At 42.3% G+C, this 17,169-nt stretch overlaps 2 protein-coding genes across 2 annotated transcripts; one reads left to right on the forward strand and one right to left on the reverse strand.

The window, feature by feature from the left end:
- The first annotated feature begins 1,114 nt into the window (after positions 1 to 1,114).
- LOC306733698 (zinc finger protein RFP-like) lies at positions 1,115 to 4,609 on the forward strand. Its single transcript, XM_079214979.1, has 10 exons — positions 1,115 to 1,149; positions 1,587 to 1,824; positions 1,932 to 2,298; positions 2,478 to 2,573; positions 2,662 to 2,895; positions 2,991 to 3,138; positions 3,244 to 3,270; positions 3,379 to 3,443; positions 3,600 to 3,722; positions 3,834 to 4,609. The coding sequence occupies exons 1-10, from the start codon at positions 1,134 to 1,136 to the stop codon at positions 4,233 to 4,235; spliced, it is 1,716 nt and encodes a 571-aa protein (XP_079071105.1). The 5' UTR covers positions 1,115 to 1,133; the 3' UTR covers positions 4,236 to 4,609.
- Positions 4,610 to 12,064: 7,455 nt separating this feature from the next.
- Positions 12,065 to 15,424, reverse strand: LOC306733700 (E3 ubiquitin-protein ligase TRIM21-like; the record flags this gene model as incomplete). Its single annotated transcript, XM_079214981.1, has 9 exons — positions 12,065 to 12,877; positions 13,107 to 13,223; positions 13,511 to 13,575; positions 13,684 to 13,710; positions 13,816 to 13,963; positions 14,059 to 14,292; positions 14,381 to 14,476; positions 14,712 to 15,087; positions 15,195 to 15,424. The coding sequence occupies 9 exons, from the start codon at positions 15,422 to 15,424 to the stop codon at positions 12,476 to 12,478; spliced, it is 1,695 nt and encodes a 564-aa protein (XP_079071107.1). The 3' UTR covers positions 12,065 to 12,475.
- Positions 15,425 to 17,169: the final 1,745 nt, after the last annotated feature.

Consider the following 17,169-nt stretch of genomic DNA (forward strand, 5'->3'; position numbering starts at 1 on the left):
TATTTTAAGGATTCCAAAACTTCCCACTTCAGAGGCAAATATCGTACTTTTGTTTTTCTTGCCATTACAATTATTTGAATTTGCCTGTCTGAATATGTCTGTCTATCTTTTACGGTGCATGCTCTAAATTTAGGCTACTTCCAGAAAGCCATTTTAGATTAAAGAACAATTAACTAGGGACATCTTGTGTAATCGGGGACAAAAGACATAACCCCAATTTGCAAGAAAAAAAAATTGATTGGATTCATGGTTAGGGTTAGGTTACGGGTTACGGTATTGGCTTAGGGTTAAACTTCTGGTAAATGCCTTATGACAGTACACCGAACAGAAGGTGTTGGCAGCGGAGGGAGGTGTATGTGTGTGTGTGTGTGTGTGTGTGTGTGTGTGTGTGTGTGTGTGTGTGTGTGTGTGTGTGTGTGTGTGTGTGTGTGTGTGCGTGTGTGCGTGTGTGCGCGCGCGCGCGTGTGTGTGGTGGGTTGTTTTGAGATGCTAAAAGTTTGCAAGAGGAACTATTTAATTAGTATTTATTCAGACTTTGTGTTAAATATTGAAATCATGGGTTTAGTGAATTTTGTTGAAGACCATGAGAGTCTGAAGAGAGTTAGTTAGTTTTCTACATTGTCAGACTTTTTTCATGCATGATTCAAATATCACAACAATAAAATTGCACAAACTTTGCCTGAGGCACTCTGTACAATGTGAAATAATACAAGTTCAATCCCAACACACACTTCATCTTTGTACATATTACTCTGTCAGGTGGTTTTTGACACACAAACACACATTGATTTGTCGTTTTGTCTGCTGCTCAATCTCTCACATTTCTGGACATACTGACCTGCATATCTATGCCAATCAAACATTCACCAGTGCAGCTTGATCTGCAGCTGAGGGCCAACTCTTCAGTACCTGCACAACTTCCTCTGTCCTCAAGTAATTAGTGAAAGCCAAGGTACAAGATGTACCAGAACGAATGAGTAATTATTATTTACGAGAGGAGGAGGAGCTAAACGGTAATCAGGCAAGAGTGACGAATCCCTCTGAAAACAAGGAGTGCTTCTCACTATTTAAACCTGCACTACCTGCATTCTGCAGTGTATGCTCGACTTATGAGGACGATCAGGACACTCGACATGACAACACATCAAGGTAGACAAAACTAATATTGCAATATTCAGGTGCACGGATATTAAAATGTTAAAGTTGTGTTTTATGTTGTATTGCTAACCTTGTCTTAAAAGCAGAAGATATGTTCTTTGCTTTTCTTTTACTCTTTCTGGTATTATTGAAAAATACAAGTGCTGTAATGGTTGATACTCCTTTCCGGTGTCTTGTAACCTCATGCAGCTTTGTTAACTGTAATCTGTTTATTTGTAGTTTCTGTGTGGCGTGACTGTTGCTTTCAATTGAACTACAACACAAACTTGTATTGCACAAATGTCAAAAGTTCTATTTAGCAGTTAAACTTATTGCAGAATTAAAATTCTATCATGGCTTTATAACTTCTGTTTTAGAAGCAAAAATATTCCTTTGCCCATGATAAAGCTATAAGTGCGCAAGAATTTCACGCATATGTTTTTTTCCAGTCGCAAACATGGCCATTGCCGTTTCGTTGGAGGATCAGTTCAAGTGCTGCATCTGTCTGGACATCTTCACCGACCCGACCTCCATCCCATGTGGTCATAACTTTTGCCTGGGCTGCATCGAGAAATTCTGGGATACGAAGAGGAAGCATGAGTGTCCACTGTGCAAAGAGACATTCAGAAGGCGCCCAAAACTCAGGATTAACCTTGGATATGCTGAAATCATTGACTTCATCAAAAGGTTTGTTGTTAAAAGCTGTCTCTTTTTACATTTTTTAAGCAAACCATAATAAACCCGAGATATCTTAATTTCATTGAGATTTAACAGAATTTGAATACAATCCAAAGGTCTCAATGGGAGAAGTCAGGGCCCTCAGAATCCAGAAGAAATTCCCCCATCCCACTTATGCCGGCTAACGAAGTTCCCTGTGACATCTGCTGCGGAGAAAAATCCCCATCGGTCCAGTCGTGTCTGACGTGCATGGCTTCTTATTGTGAACTGCACCTCACACCACACCTGAGGGATCCAGCGCTGCAGGAACACCAGCGGACGGATCCGACCAGTTTCATCGTCAGTCACCACTGCAGAACACACAAGAAGCCGCTGACGATGTTCTGCCAGAGTGACCAGAAGCCTGTTTGTGTGAAATGCACAGACAGGGAACACAGACACCACAACATAGTTCCCATCGAGAACGAGAAGAAGAGGGTCAAGGTGAGAAAACTGTTCTTTTAGTCTTCATATGAACTTTGACAATTTGTATTTATTTTTTCCATAGAATCTTGCTTTCCTCAATTCTTTTTGTATTTTGAATTTCTTAAGTGAGAAAAAATTGTTCTCTCAGCTAAATCAAAACAATTTATATTAACATTAACATTGTCTATTCTTTGCAGACTTCTTTGAGGGACACAAAGACCAGCATTAAACAGATGATCCATGCCAGACGGAGAAAAATGGAGCAGATAAAAAGTTCAGTGGATCAAAGCAAAGTAAGTTCTTATTAAATAAAAGGTCTTACTGCCACGTTTGTCTGTTTTTATCTGTAAAAGTAACCGTTTATATCGTTTCAATCGACAGCAAATCACAGAGAGGGAGATACAGGGCAGTGCTCAGGTCTGCGGCTTGCTGATAACCGCCATCGAGAGGAACCAGGCCAGGCTCGTGAAGGAGCTGGAGGAGAATCAGCTAGAAGCTGAGAGGAGAGCCAGGGAGCTTTCTGAGGAGCTGGTGCAGGAAATCCGTGAGCTGCAGGCGAGAGGCATCGAGCTGAGGCAGCTAGAGCAAGATCAGAGCCCTGTTCACCTCCTGCAGGTGAGAAACCTGAAGGGAATTTCATCCTTTCTGTGCAGCGTCAGCGTTTCAACAACTGTAATCATGACAAACCCGTGCGTTCTTCCCCACTTCAGACTTTCCCGTCTCTAAGTCGACTCCCATCCACTAGAGAGTGGTCTGAGGTCGCATTCCAGTCTGATAACTGCATGGGGACGGTGACGAGAGCCTTCTCCAAGCTAGTCGACATCTGCCAGGATATTTCGGACAAACTGTCTGCAGATGGTCAGTAGTCTTTTGGAAAAGAAATAAGATCTACTTCATTGAACTACAAAAGATTGTTGTGAAATTCAGTGCATGAAAATAACCTTTTTCTTCTCTCTTTTGCAGAAGCACACAAGCTGAATCAATATGCAGGTATGTTACCTGTGCAATCAGACATTCATTGCTTATTTCAATAACCTAGTTTAACCTTGTTCTTCTTCTTATGACCTGACTCACTGTTCTTCTTCTTTGTTTCTGCAGTCAATGTCACTCTGGACCCTGAGACTGCTTCAGGCTGGCTCGTCCTGTCTCCAGACAGAAAGAAGGTATTGTCTGATTGTACATTCATTTTATTAAATGCACAGGTTTACTGGGAAACTAAAAGTCCTTGCATCTTAAGACACAGCTGTTTGAGATTACAATTATTGAGCCTCCACTCTCAAACATCCTGCAATAGTAACGATGATCATGTTGATCCACAGGTGACCGTCAGCAGCCAGAGGAATACTATCCTACTCCCAGACAATCCTCAGCGGTTTGACTCCTGCGTCTGCGTTTTGGGGAAACAGAGCTTTGCATCTGGAAGACGCTATTGGGTGATTGAGGTAAGGAGCTCAGAAACAAGCAAACACAATCGGCCTAAAGTGTGTTGTGGGAAAGCATTTCATTTACAGGAAGCGTTCATGTCTGACTGTATTTCGTAAATTGTGGTTCAGGTTGGAAACAAAGCCGACTGGGATCTGGGCGTGACCAGGGAGTCCATCAACAGGAAGGGGGCCATCATGGTGCGTCCTGATAACGGGTACTGGGCGATCTGTCGGCGGAGAGGCGGCAAACTGAGCGCCTGTGCCGGCCCCTCTGTCACCCTCCACCTCCAGGAAACACCCCAGAAAGTGGGCGTGTTCCTGGACTACGAGGAAGGAACGGTGTCCTTCTACGACGCAGAGGCAAAGACCCACATTTACACTTTCAGCGGCTGTGACTTCAACGAGCCCCTCAAACCGTACTTCAACCCCTGTGTTCAAGATGATGGGAGGAACACCGCCCCGCTGATCATCTGTCCTCTTGAGGAAAGAGTCAGCGAAGGACAGGACATAACCATTGAGTCAGTGATGTGATGTGTCACATAAGAAAAAGGATGGTGCTAAGTGTTAATATTTAAGTTTAAATAATGTATTAAATATTATATGTTTATTTATGTGTACTTGAATAGCTACTTGAATTGTACATGTACTTGTGATGTGTCATAAGAAATGATGATGCTAACTGATGTCTAAATATTTATGTTTATATATTGTATATAATATTATATGTATTGTACTTGAATAGCTACTTGAATTGTACTACTTAAAAGACACGGGCAAGGTTTTCAAGATCAATATTTTTTTCACAGTTTATGTGTATATAAATGTAGCCTATAAAATGTTGTTGCATACACTGCAACACATGAGAAATGTACAACTTGCAATTAAAATTGTGAAACTGAAAATAAAAGTTGTATTCTGAAAAATGTAAACTGTGAGTTTGAGTAATTTTGCAAATGGCCCATTACAGGGGCAATTCATCTGTCTTTAATTTATGGTATTTAAACTTTAACATAAAATGACATTTATTAAAAAGCCCGAGGTATGTAGGAGGTTCAACTCTAAGCTTTCGGGTGAATTGTTAAAGGGATAGTTTGTATGTGGGGTTGTATGAGGTCCTTATTCATAGTCTATTACCTAAAGTACTGGCACACTCTTTACAGCCAGTGCAAAGAAGCTTGAAGGGAGTAATATAATTTATCTATGTGCTGCCTGATAATTAAAAAGCAGATTGCGAATCCTTGTGACCTGTTCGAACAACAAGTGCACTACCCACCCTGGGACGTATGATGTCACAATACACACAAGCAACCGTCAAAGCCATCAAAACCTCTGACAATAAAGCCGGTCTTGACCTTTTAAGGATGTGCAGGTTCCCGGAGACACTGAATCTGTGACGATGCTAAATTTGCTCAACCGCTTTTTGACATTGGACTGACCACACAGGACTCAGTGACGTGGACTCCTAGGCTACTGACCTCTGCAGCTCATTCAGAATGCAGCAGCTCGACTGGTCTTAAGATGTTGGTATGAGCTTCATACCTGCCCCTTTGCACCTAATTCATGTTCAGTTTCCCCTGGTACGTGGATTATTTAAAGTCGCTGTACTACCAGCATTGCCCATTAGAGGGGTAGACTTCATCCTGGGAAATGACTTAGCTGGGGGACAAGTTGTGCCAGTCCCTGAAGTGCTAAACAGCCATAATTTGAGCTCAGTGTCTGACAACATGACAGAAGTAATGCCAGACATATTTCCAGCTTGTGTGATTACAAGGGCCCACACCAAGAAATATGGCCTTGACTTGTCTGACTCTTTTCTGGCCACCGAGCAGGTTTCCGAAGCTGATATGACTAGGTCTAAAAGTCAGCCTGACGTCCAGCCTGCTGATACTGGGTCTTTTCTCACCAGTTCAGAGGGTGTGGAACTGCCGGCTACCAGGAACGAGTACATTGTAGCCCAAAAAGCAGATGCCACCCTGGTAAAATGTCATTCCTCCGTTCTTAGTCGAGAAGAAGCCAAGAAAAAGCATATGTCCTACTTTCTTGATGATGGTCTGTTAATGCGTCGCTGGACTAGTGGAGTCCCAGAGGAGATGGATTGGACTGAGACTTACCAGGTGGTAGTGCCTACGTCCTTTCGTTCTCAGATACTGTCTTTAGCTCATGATCACCCGTGGTCAGGACACATGGGGATCACTAAAACTTATGAAAGACTCCTCCGACACTTCTTTTGGCCGGGACTAAAATCAGATGTTGTTAGTCATTGTCGTACTTGCCATGTGTGTCAAGTTGTTGGGAAACCGAATCAAGTGATTCCTCCTGCTTCCCTCTGCCCTATTCCAGTAATGGGTGTGCCGTTTGAAAGGATTATTGTCGATTGTGTTGGGCCATTGCCAAAGACAAAAACTGGGAATCAGTTTCTACTAACGATTATGTGTGCTTCCAGTAGGTTTCCCGAGGCCATCCCACTACGAAGGATAACTGCTCCAGTTATCACAAAGGCTCTGGTCAAATTCTTTACATTGTTTGGTCTGCCAAAAGTAGTTCAAACGGATCAAGGCACCAACTTCAAATCAAAAGCCTTTGCCCACGCACTTAGAACGTTAAACATTAAACATTTAACGTCTAGTCCCTAACATCCAGATGGCCAAGGTGCACTGGACAGGTTTCACCAGACCATTAAGTCAATATTACGCAAACACTGTCATGAATCAGAGAGGGATTGGGATGACAGTGTGCCACTAGTTATGTTCGCTACCCGCGAAGCTGTACAGGAGTCCCTAGGTTTCAGTCCTGCTGAATTGGTTTTTGGACATGAAGTTAGGGGTCTTTTGAAGGTTCTTAAAGAACAACTGGTCAGACCGGAGAAGAAGGTCAGAAGTATTCCCGACTACGTCAACAAACTCAGGGATCGCCTCCACCTAGCCTGTTCTTTAGCTAGGGAGGCCCTGACCTCTTCCCAGGCGCGGATGAAGAAGAGGATGCAAAACCACAATCAACGCCTTATGCGTTGGTCCCTGATCGTCCAGGACTACAACCTACAAATATGCCATAAAAAGGGCTCTGAAAATATTCTTGCTGATGCCTTGTCACGGGCTATGTAGTCTCAAACATGATGTTTGAGCTTATATGGGTGAGGGTGTTACGTGTCAGTGTTGCGTTTTCCCTTCCCCTCTTGTTTTCCCCCACAGTTTCCTATTGGCTAATTGTTGCCACCTGTGAAGGCCAATCGGCGAGACGGTCGGCCATTTTAAAAGGAGGAGGTCGGAAGAGTTCGGGGCGGATTTTGTTTGTTCATTCCTGAATGCACACTGACACTGCTAGGTGTCAGTTTGTGGTTTGTGGTGAGAGGTTGAGGGCAGTAGGTAAGTTCGGGGTACCCTGTACACTGGTGCAGACACGTAGGTACTTTGTGTCTAGAAACACTAGGTTATTGGTCGGTGCTCCCTCTGTATATGTTTTGATCAATCTTTTGTAGAGAAGTTAGAGAAGCCATTTTGTTTGTTTATTTCCAGAGGTAGAGAGCTAGGCCTAGTTTTGTTTTCTTGATTTCTATTTGTTTGGCACGACCACAAGCTGTCCCCAATCTCTCCCACGTGACAGAACCTTTTCTGTGTTGTGAACCGCCAGCGTCGAATAAATATTGTTTCTTCGTTACTCCTATTTTCTGACTTTGTTTCCTTTTATTCTTTGGACTGACCTGTGTTCGTTCCCCCCTTATCCCCTAGACGGGAAAGGGGACGTAACACTCCCCAAATTCACCCACATTACTCCGCTCCTCCGCACGCTTCACTGGGTGGCCGCCCACATCAGATCGAGTCCAATCTACATCCAGGACATGGTAAACCGTACACCCCAGCTCGTTCACTCCGCTCGGCTTCTGTCACTGCGAGCTAAGCACTCAACAAAGTCACGACTGTTTGCTGTCCTGGCTTCTCAATGGTGGAATGAGCTCCCCAATGACATCAGGTTAGCAGAAAGTCTCTACATCAGGCGTGTCAAACATACGGCCCGCGGGCCGGATCCGGCTCCGGCTCGCCAGGGGGTCCAGCTCGGCCCTCCAGATAACTGTTAAAATAAATAAAAGTAAAGTGACAGGCTTTTGCCAACATTAGCCTAACGAGGAATACTGTGACAGATAGGATTTCCAATCTTTCAGCAGATTTGGATAAACAAAAGAAGCATAAAGTAAAGTCATTTGTAGCATTTTCAGTTGCAATCGATGAGAGCACTGACATTACTAAAGATGTTGCTCAACTGGCTGTATTTATTCGTGGTGTTGATGAGATGTTGGCGGTCACCGAGGAGTTCCTTGAGTTGGTACCCATGACAGACACCACTACAGATAATTACATGTTTAGCGCTCTTGTAGAAGCGCTGGACCGTCGGAGTGGTCGGAGTGGACTGGACCCGTGCTGTCAGTGGGGCTACAGACGGTGCACCATCAGTGATCGGAGAAAAACAGGCGTTGTGACGAAATGTAGGGAGAAAGTACAAGCTGCAAATGGAGGAGAAGGTTTTTGGACGTTTCACTGTATTTTTCACCACGAGGCAATGTGTTGCAAGTCGTTAAAAATGGATCACGTCATCTAAGTGGCGTCACAAAGCGAGGGAATCTGCAGAGGAGAGCCCAGGCACATAAACAGTGGGCTGATGTCTGAATTTTTGGTCTTTATGTTTTTGGTTTATTGTAGAAAGACCTTAAAATAGGGTTTATCATCAAAAAACCTTCACCAATGATTTAAACATAGAGAAATATTGTCGTTATGTATGCCTTATTATGCTATGATTTTACTGGTCTGGCCCACTTGAGATCAAAATGGGCAGTATGTGGCCCCTTAACTAAAATGAGTTTGACACCCCTGCTCTACATCTTCCGCCGCAAACTAAAAACACATCTTTCCAACTATACCTTGAATAAAGAAAGTAGCACTTTAGTAGAACTTAAATGGCACTTACTTATAGCACGTAGTTTTGCTTTCCTGAAGAAATTGTACTTTCTTGATTCTTGTTGTTCTGAGTTTGAACTCATGGTTGAATGCACTTATTGTAAATTGCTTTGGATAAAAGCGTCAGCTAAATGTAATGTAATGTACTGGAAGTATCCCAGCTGTCATGTCATCCTTTCTGAGTCTGATTCATCGTGCTGGAAGTAATTATTCTTTATTAATGTAGATGCTGAACCCTGTTGTTGCAACAATTTCCAGTCATATTCCAATAATCCTTGGCTGGAAATTTTTGCTTATAATTGCGAAATCTGTCGGCAATGGGACAAGATTTAGCTGTCTGATCAAATTATTGCCAACAAAACATTTGACTGGATGTAAAACGTATGGGAACTACCTCAACATTCTTCTTACAGTATTTGAGTTATGTTACTTTTAACCTTTGAATACAATTGTTTTGACGATTTACAAATCTAATCAGGTTATTTATTTCTTTAGTTCTGAAGTTACATTGTGTTACGGCTGTTATGTCATCATATCTGGGTCTAATTGCTCAAGCTGGAAGTAATTTGATCATATTATGTTGTTGCACACTTTCCAGTAAAATAGTTTTACTAATTGGCTTAATCTTTATTAACAGCCATGTAGGCACTAATCACATTTAAGTGCGCTGGAACCTGAGTCGGAATATATGCAAATTAAAATCATTGTTTCTTGATAATTACAATTATTATTGTTAGTCTATAGCACTGAATTAATGGACAACAAAATTAACAAAAAGAACAAAATAAAGGGAACTCAAGGGTTTTTCCCATCAAAGATGTGCTGACGTGAGGTGTAATTAAACCTCTGCGATGGAAATGGACAAGAATGGAAGGGGGTTTTCCATCTTGATTCCATATAGCCGGTGAGCCGGAAGGCAAAAGCTCTCCATTTACTGGTCGGTCTACGTTCCAACCCTCACCTATGGTCACGAACTCTGGGTCGTGACCGAAAGAACGAGATCTCGGATAAAAGCGGCCGAAATGAGCTTCCTCCGTAGGGTGGCCGGGCTCAGCCTTAGAGATAGGGTAAGGAGCTCGGACATCAGGGGGGAGCTTGGAGTCGAGTCGCTGCTCCTTCGTGTCGAAAGGATTCAGCTGAGGTGGTTCGGGCATCTAGTCAGGACGCCTCCTGGACGCCTCCCATTAGAGGTTTTCCAGGCACGTCCAACTGATAGGAGGCCCCGGGGAAGACCGAGGACACGCTGGAGGGACTATATCTCCCGGCTGGCCTTAGAACGCCTCGGGATCCCCCAGAATGAGTTAGAAAGTGTTGCGGGTCTGTTGTCTCAGAGACACATCACTGTCTTTCAGCTCCCACACTCCCTGCGGAAGTGTCCGCAGGGAGTGTCCGCTGAGGGAAGTGGGCCAGGTGATTCGGGTTGCTTGCTAGAATCAGAGGGTGTATTATATTAATTGTGTGCAGTCTTATATTCACCTTGAAGTGCACTGTGAGCTTAAAGTTTGTTTTCCTGTTTCTGAGCTCCTTACCTCAATCACCCAATAGCGTCTTCCAGATGAAAAGCTTTGTTTCCCCAAAACGCAGACGCAGGAGTCAAACCGCTGAGGATTGTCTGGGAGTACATTTTTCCTCTGGCTGACGGTCACCTGTGGATCAAAATTATCTTCGTTACTATCATTATTTTCATCACATTAAACTATAGCCTAATTACAACAATCAGTAGCCTAGCCTTATTATTTTCCAGATCAAAGCCCCTTTGAGCCCCTTTGCATCGGATATGTCACAATACTTCAACATCTATTAAAGTAAATGCAGCACAGCATGGGATGTTTGATAGCGGAGGCTCAATCATTTTAATAAGCTCAAACTACTGTGTCTGAACAAAAGTCTTTCCAGTCCAAAAAAGTGAGAACTATTCCAAAGAAGTATTTACCTTCTTTCACCCTCTGGTCGGACCACGCCCCCCTCCAGTGGCTACACCGCATGAAAGATACTAACGCCCGGATTACTCGGTGGTATCTGGCTTTACAGCCTTTTAATTTCAAGGTGATCCATAGGCCGGGGACACAGATGGTTGTGGCCGACTTCCTCTCCCGCTCTCATGGGGTGGGAGGGGGGAGTAGGTTAGGCCGGATGGGGCCCCGGCCTAAGACGGGCGGTGGAGGTATGTGGTGTTGGAGCCGTGGTTATGCTCAGCTGCAGAGGGGTGTGGTTGTGGGTGGCTCGGGGGATGGTGCCTGGAAGAGGCCTGATTGGCCTCAGCTGGGCTGATTGTTTGGTCCCAACATAAAGAGAGCAGGAACCAACAATAAAGGGGTTAAGAACCTTCAACCGTGGTGTGCCGTGTCTTTGTGCTGAGGGGGAAACCCACTGCGATTACGGGAGATCGTAACAATCTTAGTATCATATTACCCCACTAGAGAGCTTGTAGTGTCTTAGTACCCCACTAGAGAGCTGTAGTACCTTATTACTCCTCTAGAGAGCTCGTAGTATCATATTACCCCACTAGAGAGCTGTGTTCACTGAATGCGGGGGTATACTTGTGGTTCCTAGAGTCTTAAAAGGTAGAACAGAGCCTTCAGTTATCAAGCTCTTCTTCTATGGAATCAGCTTCCATTTTCACAGTCACCACATGCAAGAGTAGGCTTAAGACTTTCCTCTTTGATATCACTTATAGTTAGGGCTGGCTCAGGTTTGCTTTGGTCCAGGCCCTAGATATGTTGTATATTACTAACTCTACTTCTTTCCCAGAGTCTTTGAGCTTTCTCTCCTCACAAGTTTACATGGATCGTTGTCCTGCCTGACACCTACTCCTATTAAGATAACTATTTTTTATTAGTTGCTTTACTATTTCAGATACCATTACTGCTTCTATTATCAATAGTATTATTATTAGTTGAATTGCAATTATTATTGCCAATACCATTACTGCTTTTAAAAACATTATTATTCTACTATATCTACTGTTGCTGTTAATTTTTGGTAGTTGTAACTTTTTCATCATGCCTACTACTCTCATTATATGAATAATTTCTGTCATCTGTATCGAATGTGCTGTAACTCTGTTATGTTGTTCATTATGTACACATTACTGTACTACTGTACTACTCTACTGTCCATCCTGATACATGGATCCTCCTCTTTTGCTCTCCTGAAGGTTTGTTGAAGGAGTTTTCCCCGATCCGATGTGAGGTCCCAGGACGGAGGATGTCATATGTGTACAGATTGTAAAGCCCTTTGAGGCAAATTTGTGATTTGGGGCTATACTAAATAAATTTAATAAGAAAACTACCGTGATTGAACCATATATTAATATTAAGGCGCAACCTTTACAAATTGCAAAATAAAAAAAATGAAATCAGAAGTAAAACGACAAATGAATTGATCTTAAATAGATAGTTTGACAATTTTAGATATTTCAAAATATAACTTTTATTCACAGATAAACAATTTGTATCCCAAGTGATACATTGCCCATTTAGGCTAGTAAAGTGTCATAGCTTATGCAACATTTTATGAATTTTTACAGACATATATTTACATTTATATGCCCATGAGTCTGGTATCATTTGAATGATAGAACTGTAAGAAATTTGAGAGAAGAAAACAATTCATGTTTTCAGAAAATAGTGTAAACAGCAGCCATCTTTTTGGCAGTGAAAGCGTGTGCAGCATGTGTCATTAAAAACAAAGGCGACTCATGACATTGAGCTTGTTTCATGCCAGTGTTGGTTAAATACTAGTCCAGTACAAAAAATATAATATTGAGTACATTATTTAAACTTAAAAATTAATACACTTAGCACCATAATTTCTCATGACACATCACATCACTGACTCGATGGTTATGTCCTGTCCTTTGCTGACTCTTTCCTCAAGAGGACAGATGATCAGCGGGGCGGTGTTCCTCCCATCATCTTGAACACAGGGGTTGAAGTACGGTTTGAGGGGCTCGTTGAAGTCACAGCCGCTGAAAGTGTAAATGTGGGTCTTTGCCTCTGCGTCGTAGAAGGACACCGTTCCTTCCTCGTAGTCCAGGAACACGCCCACTTTCTGGGGTGTTTCCTGGAGGTGGAGGGTGACAGAGGGGCCGGCACAGGCGCTCAGTTTGCCGCCTCTCCGCCGACAGATCGCCCAGTAACCGTTATCAGGACGCACCATGATGGCCCCCTTCCTGTTGATGGACTCCCTGGTCACGCCCAGATCCCAGTCGGCTTTGTTTCCAACCTGAACCACAATTTACGAAATACAGTCAGACATGAACGCTTGCATTAAATGAAATGCTTTCTCACAATAAAAATGCATTTGTGATTCACTTTAGGCCGATTATGTTTGAATATACATGTAGAACTTGCTAGAATCAGAGGGTGTATTATATTAATTGTGTGCAGTCTTATATTCACCTTGAAGTGCACTGTGAGCTTAAAGTTTGTGTTCCTGTTTCTGAGCTCCTTACCTCAATCACCCAATAGCGTCTTCCAGATGCAAAGCTTTGTTTCCCCAAAACGCAGACGCAGGAGTCAAACCGCTGAGGATTGTCTGGGAGTACATTTTTCCTCTGGCTGACGGTCACCTGTGGATCAAAATTATCTTCGTTACGATCATTATTTTCATCACATTAAACAATAGCCTAATTACAACAATCAGTAGCCTAGCCTTATTATTTTCCAGATCAAAGCCCCTTTGAGCCCCTTTGCATCGGATACGTCACAATACTTCAACATCTATTAAAGTAAATGCAGCACAGCATGGGATGTTTGATAGTGGAGGCTCAATCATTTTAATAAGCTCAAACTACTGTGTCTGAACAAAAGTCTTTCCAGTCCAAAAAAGTGAGAACTATTCCAAAGAAGTATTTACCTTCTTTGTGTCTGGAGACAGGACGAGCCAGCCTGAAGCAGTCTCAGGGTCCAGAGTGACATTGACTGCAGAAACAAAGAAGAAGAACAGTGAGTCAGGTCATAAGAAGAAGAACAAGGTTAAACTAGGTTATTGAAATAAGCAATGAATGTCTGATTGCACAGGTAACATACCTGCATATTGATTCAGCTTGTGTGCTTCTGCAAAAGAGAGAAGAAAAAGGTTATTTTCATGCACTGAATTTCACAACAATCTTTGGTAGTTCAATGAAGTAGATCTTATTTCTTTTCCAAAAGACTACTGACCATCTGCAGACAGTTTGTCCGAAATATCCTGGCAGATGTCGACTAGCTTGGAGAAGGCTCTCGTCACCGTCCCCATGCAGTTATCAGACTGGAATGCGACCTCAGACCACTCTCTAGTGGATGGGAGTCGACTTAGAGACGGGAAAGTCTGAAGTGGGGAAGAACGCACGGGTTTGTCATGATTACAGTTGTTGAAACGCTGACGCTGCACAGAAAGGATGAAATTCCCTTCAGGTTTCTCACCTGCAGGAGGTGAACAGGGCTCTGATCTTGCTCTAGCTGCCTCAGCTCGATGCCTCTCGCCTGCAGCTCACGGATTTCCTGCACCAGCTCCTCAGAAAGCTCCCTGGCTCTCCTCTCAGCTTCTAGCTGATTCTCCTCCAGCTCCTTCACGAGCCTGGCCTGGTTCCTCTCGATGGCGGTTATCAGCAAGCCGCAGACCTGAGCACTGCCCTGTATCTCCCTCTCTGTGATTTGCTGTCGAATGCAACGATATAAACGGTTACTTTTACAGATAAAAACAGACAAACGTGGCAGTAAGACCTTTTATTTAATAGGAACTTACTTTGCTTTGATCCACTGAACTTTTTATCTGCTCCATTTTTCCTCGTCTGGCATGGATCATCTGTTTAATGCTGGTCTTTGTGTCCCTCAAAGAAGTCTGCAAATGAAAAAAAAAAGATAAATTAAAAATCTTTTAATTTTAATGTAAATTGTTTTGATGCAGCTGAGAGAAAAGGGTTCAAAAGCTTCTATGGAAAATGTATTAGTTCATTTAGTTTATTTTTTCTCATTTAAGAGATTCAAAATAAAAAAAGAAGAGGAAAGCAAGTAAAACGACTGATTCTTTAAAATAAAATAAAAAGAGTTGAAGACTAAAAGAACAGTTTTCTCACCTTGACCCTCTTCTTCTCGTTCTCGATGGGAACTATGTTGTGGTGTCTGTGTTCCCTGTCTGTGCATTTCACACAAACAGGCTTCTGGTCACTCTGGCAGAACATCGTCAGCGGCTTCTTGTGTGTTCTGCAGTGGTGACTGACGATGAAACTGGTCGGATCCGTCCGCTGGTGTTCCTGCAGCGCTGGATCCCTCAGGTGTGGTGTGAGGTGCAGTTCACAATAAGAAGCCATGCACTTCAGACACGACTGGACCGATGGGGATTTTTCTCCGCAGCAGATGTCACAGGGAACTTCGTCAGCCACTAAAAATTGGATGAGGGAATTTTTCCTGGTTCCCGGCGGCACCACAACGTCTGCATTCTCCTCTTGAGACCTTTTGATTTGAATCAAATTCTGTTAATTCTCAATTTAATAATGAAAAAAAAATTGGTTGCTTTTGATTGCTTAAAAAAGTAAAAGAAGAAGTATTAAATAACAAACCTTTTAAAGATGGCAATGATTTCAGCATATCCAAGGTTAATCCTGAGTTTTGGGCGCACTCTGAATGTCTCTTTGCACAGCGGACACTCGTGCTTCCTCTTCGTATCCCAGAAGCCCTCGATGCAGTGGAGGCAAAAGTTGTGACCACATGGGATGGAGGTCGGGTCGGTGAAGATGTCCAGACAGATGCAGCACTTGAACTGATCCTCAACTGGCACAGCAAGGGCCATATTCACAGCTGTAAAACAAAAGAAAAGCAGTGAGTATTTGGGAATAAATAGTAGTTAAACTGTCCTTCTTGACTTTTCTTTGAGGCTTTTGGGACAAAGTATTGACTCACCTTTTTGGGTTGTCATGTTGAGCGTTCTGATCGTCCTTCTTCAGGCGCAGACTTTATATACTCGCAGACACACCTAGTTTGCAGAAGAATAGGTTGCTGTCTGTTCAGAGTTAAGCTCCTCCCCGTGACACCTTGTCAAGTTTCCTAATCAGACATTCTGGTAGGTCTGGTTCCCTTTGACTTCGACTGATTACAAACAAGATGCAACGGATCGTGCAGAAAAAAACGTCAGCTTTGCGGAGGAAGACAAACCTGTTTTGCAAAGTTCCATCTTTTCTTCCAGAAGAATAAACAAAACAAACCACACATGAAGAACAGTCACACATTAGAAGGAAAGTTTGTTTTTCAATCCATTGCTTTTTTAAATGATCGTCTTCCTAATACACAACAGATGAGATTTTGATCGCCTTGTTGTGGCGGAGAAAAACTCAGATCCTTTACTTAAGAATATATACCCAGTACAGTAAATTATATCATAGTAAAAGTACAAGCATTAATCGTAGAGTATATTTAAAGTAGCAGAAGTAAAATGTCTGACAATTCAGAAAAATGTCCTCCTGTAAGCATCCCACTATGACACATTAATATATTTTAATTTTGCATGTTAGACACATCTTTATGTTGTAAGTTTTAAGTATTTTATATAGTGCACAGAATATATGCATTATTGTTATGTATTGTTATATGTAAGTATATGTGTAGTAATGCATCCTATTTTATTTATTAGCTGATCATTTGTTTTGAAAGCAAATTCTCTTTCTAACAGTTAGTAGTGTACATTGGAGTTTTGTAGCTTTTTCTACTGAAAACTGTGCCAATGTGAGTGGGCCGACCAGCTTATGAACAATGAGCTGAAACTCTGATACCTTAGGCTACAAACCACTTGAAGAAAACATCCTAATTGGGCTTGAAAATAGTATGTGAGCTAAGTAAAATACGTAAACACCAGCATAACTTCACAACAAGTCCTGTGTTTGTTCATTTTTAAGATACTACAACCATGTAATGCGCTGCTGTTAAGAGGTCGTGGTCATTTCACATATTTCTGAGCGATCATGCTGAACTTGCTATGAACTCTCTATGAGACTCATATTTCATTAAACGCACACACACACACACACACACACACACACACACACACACACACACACCGCACGTACAGTACCTTCTGTTCGGTGTACTGTCATAAGGCATTTACCAGAAGTTTAACCCTAAGCCAATACCGTAACCCGTAACCTAACCCTAACCACGAATCCAATCAATTTTTTTTTCTCAAAATTGGAGTCATGTCTTTTGTCCCCGATTACACAAGAAGTCCCTAGTTAATTGTTCTTTAGTCTAAAATGGCTCTCTGGAAGTAGCCTAAATTTAGAGCATGCACCGTAAAAGATAGACAGACATATTCATTATATGTTACCGGAATCTTATTGTAGTCATGCTCACACGTACACACCTCTTCAAACTAACAAGTAGACTATGTGTCATCGACAATAACATCCATCTTTCTGCAAATTCAAATAATTGTAATGGCAAGAAAAACAAAAGTACGATATTCGATATAAGTGGAAAGTATGGGAATCCTTAAAATGTAATTTACGTAAAATGTTCTGTGATCTGAAATGTTTTCTTTTCTCA

The sequence above is a fragment of the Taurulus bubalis genome, assembly GCF_910589615.1.
Source record: "Taurulus bubalis genome assembly, chromosome: 3".
Taxonomy (NCBI): domain Eukaryota; kingdom Metazoa; phylum Chordata; class Actinopteri; order Perciformes; family Cottidae; genus Taurulus; species Taurulus bubalis.

What these genes read in the sequence shown, in the direction of transcription:
- LOC306733698 (XM_079214979.1), top strand. An exon ending in GTTCAGTGGATCAAAGCAAA is followed by an intron (nt 2,574 to 2,661) that starts GTAAGTTCTTAT and finishes TTCAATCGACAG; the next exon opens with CAAATCACAGAGAGGGAGAT. An exon ending in GCCCTGTTCACCTCCTGCAG is followed by an intron (nt 2,896 to 2,990) that starts GTGAGAAACCTG and finishes TCCCCACTTCAG; the next exon opens with ACTTTCCCGTCTCTAAGTCG.